Genomic DNA, 11,412 nt, shown 5'->3' with positions numbered 1-11,412 from the left:
ATTGACTTATGGGGTTTCTCAACCAAACGGAAGAAAAAGTTATAAAATCATTGTTTTATTTATTTTTTCTACTCAAATAAATTATTAGACTCATAAAATGAAGTATATAATGTATTTAAACTCTGAAACTCAGAAATTACAAAAAATAATAATTAATTTAAGTATTTTAATTAGTCGTATTATTTTTTTTTCCAAAAAAGCGCGAATTTTAAATAAACAAAAAAAAATTATTTCTATAAAACTAAAGCTGCATATGTTTATTTGAAAAACCCCATAAGTCATTGACTTTGGGGTTTCTCAATAAAATAAAATTTCTGACACCCCGTTAATTATTTTTTAAACACTGATTTGATGGATATTTTTATTAATTTCTATGGGGGGACATCCGAAGGACCCAAAAATGCAAAAAACTCAATTTTGAAAAAAATTGACTTATGGGGTTTCTCAAATAAACGATTCAAATACAATGAACCCTAATTTTTAATTTTGTATAAAAAAAAATGTTTTTGAGATATTTTAAATGGGAAAGAAGTCTTCTCTACTTCAGCTTAAATTTGAGAGCTGAAATTTCAGGATTTTTTTTTTTATTAAAGTAACTTTTGAAGTGTATTTAATATAAAAAAAAAAAATCCGATATGAGCTAATGTTTATTCATATATCTGTGTGTAATTATTGACATTAATTTACTTATACAACAGAATAAATAATTACAAAAAGTTTATTGATATTAATAATAATTGAAATTTTTCTTTGTACAGATTTTTATTTCAGAATTATCAATAAACTAATAATTACGACCACATACCGAAGCTTGAATTAATAAAGGTTTTTTTTTTTAATTTTAAATGAAAAAATTATTTAATATTTAATTATTTAAATACTTTTTACAAAACTGGCAACACTAACAATAGATTATTATTAAGATACATCTCAATTATAAGTTTCTATAATAAAAAAAAATATAAATAATTTGTTTATTAAAAAATAAATAATAAAATTTGAAACAATTAAATACAAAACTTGGCTGTAAAAAATTTACAGATATAAATTTAAAAATTTTTATTCTTATGGTAACAGCTCTCAGAACTGTGGCAAATATATTATGCTTTTAGATTAACATTTATAAAAAAACAACTGCAAAAAATGTTTTTTTTTTTTTCAACTTGTAAAAAATAAACGTAGTTAATAATGTACAATTTGTCACGTTACACTCGTAATTTCAACGTTATCATTTTTATGCATCATTGAATCGGCATGACCTGGCAAATGTTTCATCACAGCATTGTCAACAGACATGGATTTTAAATTAAGAATTCTTATTAATCCATTTTGATAACCAGCTGCAATCCACAAATAACTCCAAGAATTTGGGTTCCAAGCAAGCTGTGAATGGTAACAAAAATTTTATTATAATTTAAACTAAAGTTCTTTAATACTAATTTTAATAAATTATTTGCTATCATTAAAAAATAACTAAAAAGACGCAGATAATTATACGTCCTTATGACACTCGGGAACTATTAAAACATATAAAGAAATTTTTTTTAAAAGTACCTTCATTACTAAAGTTCTTAAAATTTGTGACATTATTAATCATCATCCCAAGAATATTCTGCTAAATTTTTATAAAAAAATATTGAAAAATAAGCCAGTGGTAGTGGAGAGAGACGAGTCACCTTCAAAAACCAAAAAGATTTCTTAAGTACATAAGTTTATCTTGGATTTGAACGAAGGATTTTTTCAACTTCGCTAAGAAAATTGCAAATTTTCGAAAATTCGGGAAGTTATTGGTTTCAGTCCGATTTTCGAAAATCGAATTTCTAAGAGATCTTGACGTTTTGAGGTTCTAGGAAGCTATCCCGACTAATTTCACGATGATATCCGATTTTGATCATCAAGGTGCCATTCGACGCGGCTTGCGAATATTTTGAAGCTGAAAAAAAATAAACTTGATCGGTAGGGCTCGTTCAAAGATATTCCAAAAATAAACTTTTTTCAAAAATGTTTTTTTTGGATAACTTTTTACGTTCTCAATGGATTGATTCCAAAAGGAACTGGGCTCTGAAGCTTCATAAGCCGCGCCGAATTTCGCCTCAAACATAAAAATCCGTTAATTCTTTCAAGAGAAACCGTTGTCGAAAGAATTAAAAAAAGCTTGAAGAGCTCGAAAATGTATCTACAACAATTTTTCGAGCTCAAGGAGCTCGAAATAGGCGAGAAGTTGTGGGACTGGCCCGCAAGGTCAATCGACAGAGCGATTTTTTTTTTCAATTACTACTTATTTTTTAATTAAATAAAAGGAACAATTTTTGGCAAAAATCCGTGTTTTTCGATTGCACCTTTACCAAAAATTCAAAAATAAATATTTTGTTTAGTCCTTTGTTCAAATCCAAGATAAACTTATGTACTAAAGAAATCTTTTTGGTTTTTTGATTTTAGATAAAGTCCTGAGTTATCCTGCCGGCATGGAAATTTTTTTAACTGACTCGTCTCTCCCCACTACCACTGGCTTATTTTTCAATATTTTCTTATAAAAATTTAGCAGAAAATTCTTGGAATGATGCTTAATAATGTCACAAATTTTAAGAATTTTAAAAACGAACACTGAAAAAAAAAATCACAATATCCTTTTTTTTTTGTACCTCAGATCCGTTTCCCCTTAACTAATATATTTTCTCAGTTACCGATGATTTTCTAGTTAAATCGATAATGAATAGTGTTATTTCGGACAGTCTTGCATTGATTAAACGTTTCGGAATAAAGCCTGAGCTTGGGGAAATTTGTTCTGAATAGAAATGTTTTGAAGTAATCAGTTCAAAGATAGTTTTATTTTACGATAGCCATGTTTTAGGTAGAGAAAGGCTATTGAGTTGTCTGTGCATAGAGAGGTTTTGGAGCGACTTGTCATAATGTCAAACTTACCCCACGGCAATTGACTTACAAATATATTCTAATCTATATTATTAAGAGAATAAGGAAAATTTTGTTTCTGTCAGATCTAGATGATAAAATTCATTAATGTTATCAAATTTGGTATCGTTAAAAAAAGGCTTGATTTGAATTTGTGCCTTTTCATTGTTTAAACTCTTTTTTATTGCCAAGTATTGAGATAAAGCGATTTATCTATATCATTCGAATTACATTTAAATTACGCGGGAAAGCAGACTATTGCATTCATTTTCTTTAAATAAATTAATATATTGATTACTCTATCAATAAATATGACTGAATGTCACTGAATATAGCTATATTATTTATATCGCGTTACTTATTCTAAAATGACATATTTTTATACTCCCTTTTGGTTTTAGGAAGCTTCTCAAAGCCAAAAGAGCGTACACAGAAAAAAGAAGATTCATTGACACAAAAAATCTTATACTAGCCTAAAGAAAATTTTTACTTACCCTAAGAAATTTTTTGTATTGTAAGGTAAAAGTCCCTATACCCGCTCACTTTTCATTGGAGGGAGATTAAATAACTAAATATAAATTAATAAATAAGATTAAAAACCATATTTTTTTTTATAGTTATTTTTTCGAGTATTAGAATCAAATTTTAGTTTTAAGAATAATAGTGGTAATTAATTATTATTTTTTTAAATAAGGTCCTTGAGTGTACCCATAGTCCCTCGCTAAAAGTTGTCATGTACCATTACTCGATCAACACATGGCCCTATAGTCGTTCAAAGACAATATCAATTAAACTATCATAAGTTTATTGATTTGGACAAATAATTTATAAATTATACTACTTTATTCTTTGATAATTTAAAATTTCATGAATTTTAAAAATGTATTTAATAATATATAGTTATAACAATTCTTAAAAAATTTGACGCAACCTAAATTTAATCTAACGAATGAACGTCAAAGTAAAAAATCCCCGGCTGAGCGCGATTTTGCAAACAGTCATTTAATTTAAATTTACAATCTGTTATAAAATAATTTGATACATGATATTTTAATATATTTAGATTCGCAAATAATTATTTATCAGTAATATTTTTAGTTGTAATTTTTTTTTATAAAAATTATAAAAAATCGCCTTAAACAGTTAAAGTGAGCGACTAATGGTACTGAGCGGGTATAGGGGATTTTACCTTAAATTGAAAAAAAAAATTTATTTAGGACTAGAAAAAATTAAATTGACGCAATAAATTATTTCTCAATGCATAAAATTTCTTGGTGCAAGTAAAAATTTTTTGTGGCAAGATATCCTTTTTTTCTGCGTATTTTATAAATTTAGTAGTTATATTTCGGCAGTCACGTAGTGACTGAAGTTGCTCGTATACACTGACAAAATAATAAGTATAAATAAATGATTTTTTGAATAGTAGTGGAATCACTTGCCGAGGGTCAGTTGACAGAACCATATTATTTAAATTATTCTTACCCTATTAACTGATGTAAATTGATATTGTTCAATCGGAATAGATTTCATGGTTTCGCAGTTCACCGGATTACGTCTATTAGATTTTTTAACTAAATTACTCTTCCAATTCTAAAAAATAATAATAAATTACTTTCATCAATATTTAAAATCTAAATAATCAGATAGAATAAAAACATTTAAATTCTTACATTTAAATCATCATGAAAAACAATTCCAAATCTATCTTTACAAGCGTCATAACTTTCAGGCATATATTTATAACCATTTGATTGGTCATTGTCTTTTAAATTTTGATCCGAACTATTTTCAGTATCCGTAGGCTCACCAAAATCAACGACTTCAACACTGGAAACCAGCCATCGTTTTTTAGTAAGCTTATCAATTTCTTTAATATACATCATTTGAAATGGAAAAATAGCAGCTATATCTCCAGCTAACGTACCATGGCAGATACCATTCGCGTAATCAGACACCGCCAATCCATAAGTCGTCGAATTACAAGGCAACAGTGGAAATATTGATGAAGGAGGGTCTCTAACTCCCATCAAATATGAAACAGTATGACCTAGACCAAGAGCATCATCATAAGAAGTGTAAATATTCGGCCAATGTATCATCCAAGCGCCATTGGTACCAGCACCTTTCTTTACAGTATCAACAGGACAGTAGGGATCTTCTAAATCCCAAACTTTCGTACATCTATCCAAGCTAGATGTTGCTAAATAATTTTTCCCACTTACTGGAACAATTCCGACATAAGTAACAGCATGTCCATGAGCGTAAAAGTGTTGGAAAGCATTCATACTAATCGTATTTTCATTTTTCATTACCAGTAATGCCGATTTACTCATCAGGTCCCAAATGGCAACATACCCATTTGAAAATCCAGCTGCTACTGTATCATGGCCGTGTAATTTATTCCAACTCAAACTCGTGCATTGCCAAGCAGCTTTGTCGTCTTCAGCAATTATTTTATTAACATACAAAATAATTACTGGGTCTGTTTGATATACTGGCAAATCATTGTCGTCAGTTTTTTCAAACTTCAATTCCTCGGGAAATGGAAGAGAGTAAATATGAACTCTGCCGTCTGATGACGCGGTAGCGAGCAGTCCCATTCTTTTCAATGATCCAGATATATCATTTTTTAGTATGTCATGGTGATAAGTTCCTGATGGACACCATTCCATACACCAAATAGTACCATTGTTATGGGCAATCACATAAGAAAGCTTCGGAATCGGAGGAACTGATAGAATATGATCCAAGTGTCCCAAGTTCCATATCTGGATGATATTTTTAAATTTGTAAGAATTATTTATTTTGTATTTACTTTCCATCGTCGGGTGAGTGCTGACTGCCAGATACTGGTCGGCTTGATGGCAGTACATGGGCGCAGGGATTGGCAACCAGGCCATTGACCAAACTGGGCCACCGACAAAAAACATCGGCACGTTATTGACAATCGACGACTCAAATTGTTTCCAACACTTCCATCCTTTATCTCTTTTTTCTTCCTCCGTTAAATTCTCCTCTTTTATTATTTTTATCCTGACGAATTCAAAATCCTGCGAGACATTTTTCATCTGTTTCGTTCGCATAGATACTTTTAGTTCCGGAAGATAATCTTGAGCTTCGGAATTCTTTAATAAATTAAATGAACTGGGTACTAAATTTTCAAATAATTTTAGCTCATAGTTGTGCAATTCGAATGTCATTGTCCATTGAAGCGATGGAATGTAAGTTATATTTGCATTAGAAAGTGGATAGACTTCATTCTTTCTCAAAAATTGAACTCGCGTACTAGAAGTTATTTGCTTATCAAACGGTTTTAATTTACGTTTGTTTTTATTACTGCGTTTATCGCCTTCCTCAACAGCACCGACGTCCTCATTATTGTCACTGTCGTTACTTCCATCGCTGAGTTCATTGACATTAAAATCCGAGTCTTCACCAGAGTTTATTTTGTCCGAATGCTCTGATCTCACATGATTGGCAACGTCTTCTTGAGACTTGGAAAAAAATTTACAAACTTTACAAACGAATTCTGTTTGAGGCACGAAATTACACAGACTATAGTGTTTGCATATTTCATTTATGTCACTAGTAGCAAACTCACAACCGAGATTGCGACATTTCGCTTGTCTATTAGCTGCTATATCTTTGGACCAAGCGCCTTTCCAAACATTCGGTACTCGTTTAGAACTCGGTGGCTTTACAATGAAGTCCTTCACTTTTAATTTTACTTTCTTACTTTTTTTCGGCGGTGGCGGCTCGTCTTTCACGATTTTAGTAAACTCTAAAATTTTAGTCGTCGCTTTTTCAGCGGCTCTACGTTTCTTTTTACTGTCATCATCGTCGGGTACGTCAATTACCATCGACGCTTGACGTTGTTCTTCACGATGCACACGTTCATGAAAATCTTGGGATGACGGCATAAATATGCCTTTGCATAATGGACAGACCCACATCATTGCGTCTCGTTCCTCTTGTGATTTCCCGCAAAATTTATAATGAGAAATAAAACCAATGACGCTGCGTTTTGCCGTTTCACATTTTTCGCAAATTAGTGATCCTTTTTTCTTCTTGATAGCAACTGTAAGCACACTTCTCCATAATTTTTCATTGTTCTCATAGTCTGGATCGCGGGAACCCTGTAACCATCCGGTATTATTGTGCTTTGATAAATTATGAGCAGACCATTTTGATCTCAACATTTTCTGGTCACATTTAGCGCACTGGATTTCTTCATCTTTGTTCGCTTTACCTTTCTTACCAGTTTTCGTTTCTTCATTATCATTATCCGGCTGGATATACCATCCGGTTTTTTTACCTCTTTTACTTTTATGTTTTCTATGTTTTGCTGAATTGTCATTTTCTTCATAATCGTCATCTTCGTCGTCATTATTATTATTGTCTTCGTGCTCGTCATTTGAAACTGCCTTTTTATTCGAATCATCGTCATTTGAAACTGTCTTTTTATTTGAATCATGCTCGTCATGTACCGTCTTCTTTTTACTCAAAGATGGTGAACTAGTCGTGGATTTTCTAGGCCGTCCACGACGTCTTCGAACAGGAACATCAACAGGAGTTTCTATTTCTTCATTATGGCAATTTGTTTCTTCATAATTTTCTTCTGTTTTTTTACAATCTTTGATGTAAATACTTTCAAAATTTTCTGCACTTCCAACTTTACTATCAAATGCTGATTCTTTATTCAAATTTGAAATTTCTACTTCATCCAAATTAGAACTTGGTAATTTTTTATTCAAATTGCAAACTTCCGATTCTTCATTGAACTGACAAGATTCTATTCCTTCATTTAAATTAGAATTTTCTAATTCTTTGTTCAAATTTTTATTTAAATTACAAACTTCTAATTCTTCATTTAAATCAGAAGCTTCTACTTCTGTATTCAAATTAGAATTCTCTAATTCTTTATTTAAATTTTGATTTACATGAGAAGTTTCTGCTTCTTCATTAAAATTAGAACTTTCTAATTCGTTATTCAAATTTGAATTTCCCAATTCCTTATTTGAATTTGAATTATCCGATTTCCTATTCAAATAATTTATTTCCGGTTCATCAAATTCTGATTTTATGGGTAAAAGCATCGGAGTTGGTATTGTTTTTAAAAAATATTTTCGTGGCCGACCGCGTTTTTTCGGCATCATTAAATCAGAATTATCAAAAACATCAACAACTTTCTGATTTTTTTTTTTTTTCGGTTTTTTTTCCTTCTTCTTACCATTTTTATTTTTTGCAGGCTCCAATTCTTTATCTGTTGATTCATTCCCAGTAACTTCTTCAATTTCAACTTCAACAGTCTGCAAAATTCTGTTCAACTCTTCAGTAGGCTGTTGGCATAAATCTTGACTATTAAGAACATCATCACGCGACGCATTTGAATTTATTGTAGACAGCTTTATTACTTTTGATGGAAACGTTTGCTGCGAATTAGCGTTCGATGATCTGGTTTCATTTTGTTTCCGTCTATTGGCTGCAGAACTTCTACTGTAAGTCAAAACAGTTTTTTTGAATCCTCGCTGAGACTTTTCTTTGTTGCTACCAGGTTTATTTTGTACTGCATCAATAAAAATGACATCGTCTTCACTATTATCAGACTGTTTTGCACCAGCATTTTTTGCTTTGTTTGCAGCAGCAGTACCCGCATTCGGATGTTTTATTAATTTCCTGGGGGCTAATTTTGTAGGTTTTCTTAGTGCTGGTTTAACAGCAACTGCTTTATCTCCAATTATTTTTAATTTATTTGGCGGCGAAATACTTTGATCATTCCCAACAACTGGAGATTTAATTACAACGATACCATTTTTACTGGGACTTCTCCGGAGTATTAAAGGTTTCGCGAGTGTCTCAACATGATGAGCAATTATCGGAACAGACTTTTTACTTACACTTTTATTTTCTGTTTCCGTTTGTTTTTCATTTTCCGAATTCAATGTTTCGGATTTTTCTTCAGCCACTTCCTTGGTATTTGAAGCTTCACTTGCTGTCGATGAATTACTTTTTGAATTTGAATCTACTTCTACATTTTGTGAATCTCGTATTATTAATTCTTTTTTATCTTTATTAACTTGCACTGATACCGGCTTAATACTATTATCTATTTTTATTTTATCTTTGAATATTTTTATTTTCTCATCGAGCCCCAATTGTTTTACCATTTCAGATGTTAATATAAACACACGTTTTCCCGCTGCTGCATTATCATTTTTATTTTTATTCGATGAATTTTCTTCAGGTTCGTTTGAATTTTTTATCTCATCAGACATTTTAGTTTTTTTTTATCTGTAACTTTTATTCCTGTCAACAAAAAAAAATATTTAATAAATATATTTAATTGAAAAAAAAAAAAAATCATTTGATATTTATTAGATTATGTAATTATTTGTGATAAAAAAAAATGAATGATCGCAAAGTTAGCAGGCAGTTAAAAATTTTCGAATTTTTTTTTTCAACGACTTAATTTGAAAAAAAAAATAAATAAATAAAAATATGCACATGTAGAAAATTTAAAAAACTTTAAGTGCAATTTTTTAAAATATTTTCTTTTTATTATTTGTTTAAAAAAAAAAATAAAAAAATTATTAGACCGGCTAACTTTAGTATGATAAAAAATGATACCGAGAAAAAATAATTAATAAAAGAAAATTTAAAAAAAAATGGGCATTTAAAACATTTTGAAATTAATAAGTGTATTTTTTATAAATAGTTTTTTTTTAATTATTTATAATTTTAAGATACTTTTTTAAACAAATCAATTACAATAAAAAAAAATTTGAAAACATGCACATGTAGGAAATTAAAAAAACTTCAAGTGCAAGTTTTTTGTTTCTTTTTTTTTTTTTTTTTTATTGTAACTGATTTGTTTAAAAAAAATCAAAAATTTTGAGACGTCGGCTAACTTCAGTGTCATAAATTTTTGATTGTCAATTTTAGAATCATACGTGGATTCGATCTTGAGACCTTTGAAATTGTAAACAGAAAATTTTAAATGATTAATTAATTTTAAAAACAAAATTTCTTGTAATTTTAAATATTGAAATATTTTTTGTCATAAATAAAATTAAATGACACCGAATATTTAATAATTAAATGTTTAATTAATTATTCCTTTACTTACATTTATTTAAAAATGAAGGTTATGTTTAAAACAATATAATTGTAACTTTCAACACGTATTACACCATCTTACATATTTATACATTTACCTCAATGTATTTACAGTTAATTAATAACAATAACCGAACAGTACTAAATAATTAGTTTATTATAAATTTAAAAAAATATAAAATTAAATTTACTGTAGATAAGATTCGAACACACGAGGTTCGACTTTACAGAAGTCGTCTCTAGACTTTGTATACTTTAATGAAGGCGGTCATGTTGATTATTTTAATTACTGCGATTACTTTGCACATGCGTTAAGTAAAAACTGACTTTTTAAATTTTTAAAATTAAATTTTACATAAGCAAAAATTTTTAGACTTTTTTTTTTTAGCAATAATTCATTAGTTTAAAAGAATTTGCCATTTTGTAGTTTTTACTCATGCGCACAAGTAAAAATTCTTTATCACTTCTCACATTCGAAATTATTGTATTTAATGAATGAAATATTTTATTTTATGATTTAGAACTTTGTGTGAAAAAAATTAATTTTGAAATAGAGTTTCATCATGAGTGTCAATGTAGCAGACATCAGATAAATTTTAAATTATAAGTAGAGTAAATAATTATAAAAAATACACTTATTAATTTAAAAATTTTTTAAATGCGCATTTTCTAAAAATTTCATTTTATTAATAGTTTTAAATTTGTCTGATGTCAGCTACATTGACACTCATATTTAATTCTTTTAAGAGGAAACTGGACCTTTTTCTTACACAGAAAAATAAACGGCACAATTTTTGTTGCATTCGTAGACCCTGATAAAGAAAAATTATTTGAAATGATTCAAAATAATTTGAATCGAATTATATATATATATATATATACACGCTTAGCATGGATTAAATCATTTTTCTTAATTAGGGAAGTAAGTGATAATTTTAAAACAATTTTTCTCGGAGACGAATTTGAATTTTTAGTCCTCTGTTGAGATCATTCTCAGCCAGTACCCTTAACTTTTTAAAAATTTTCACTGACCTTTAATTGTTCATAAGTGTATCAAAATAGTATCAATTAAAAAAAATTAAAGCATTACTTGAAAAAAGGGCAATGAAGAATTTTGCTGAGGTATTGATTTAAAAAAAAAAAAATTACTTTCTGTTGATATCAATAAGTTAAGGTAGTTCACTCGCAAAACGACTCTTCTTAGGAATGTGATGAAATTAAAACATGAGATTAACAAAAATGTCCAATATTTAATGAAAAAAAAAAACGAAATTTTTTCACCGATTGTAAGACGAGATACTAACAATCAAAAAGTGCATAATTAACATGCTGGAAATCTATCAAGTATAAGAAAAACATGTATTTTCCTGAATATCTTGGAAACGG

General features: G+C 29.1%; 1 protein-coding gene across 1 annotated transcript; it reads right to left on the bottom strand.

Moving 5' to 3' along the window:
- Nucleotides 1-1,044: 1,044 nt before the first annotated feature.
- Nucleotides 1,045-10,416, bottom strand: LOC106693145 (uncharacterized protein MAL13P1.304). The gene is made up of 4 exons (XM_014439450.1): nt 10,037-10,416; nt 4,581-9,216; nt 4,393-4,500; nt 1,045-1,383 (listed from the first exon to the last, which is right to left on the bottom strand). The coding sequence occupies exons 2-4, from the start codon at nt 9,183-9,185 to the stop codon at nt 1,201-1,203; spliced, it is 4,896 nt and encodes a 1,631-aa protein (XP_014294936.1). The 5' UTR covers nt 9,186-9,216; nt 10,037-10,416; the 3' UTR covers nt 1,045-1,200.
- Between the last annotated feature and the right edge of the window lie 996 nt (nt 10,417-11,412).

The sequence above is a fragment of the Microplitis demolitor genome, chromosome 8 (genome assembly GCF_026212275.2).
Source record: "Microplitis demolitor isolate Queensland-Clemson2020A chromosome 8, iyMicDemo2.1a, whole genome shotgun sequence".
NCBI lineage: Eukaryota > Metazoa > Arthropoda > Insecta > Hymenoptera > Braconidae > Microplitis > Microplitis demolitor.
Note: the sequence above shows the minus strand (reverse complement) of the source record. Positions and strands in the feature narration are given on the sequence as shown.

Coding starts and splice junctions, on each gene's coding strand:
- LOC106693145 (XM_014439450.1), bottom strand. CDS start 9,185: ATGTCTGATGAGATAAAAAATTCAAACGAACCTGAAGAAAATTCATCG. Junction 4,501..4,580: donor TTTTTCATGATGATTTAAAT/GTAAGAATTTAA, acceptor ATTATTTTTTAG/AATTGGAAGAGTAATTTAGT. Junction 1,384..4,392: donor AATTTACATCAGTTAATAGG/GTAAGAATAATT, acceptor TACCATTCACAG/CTTGCTTGGAACCCAAATTC.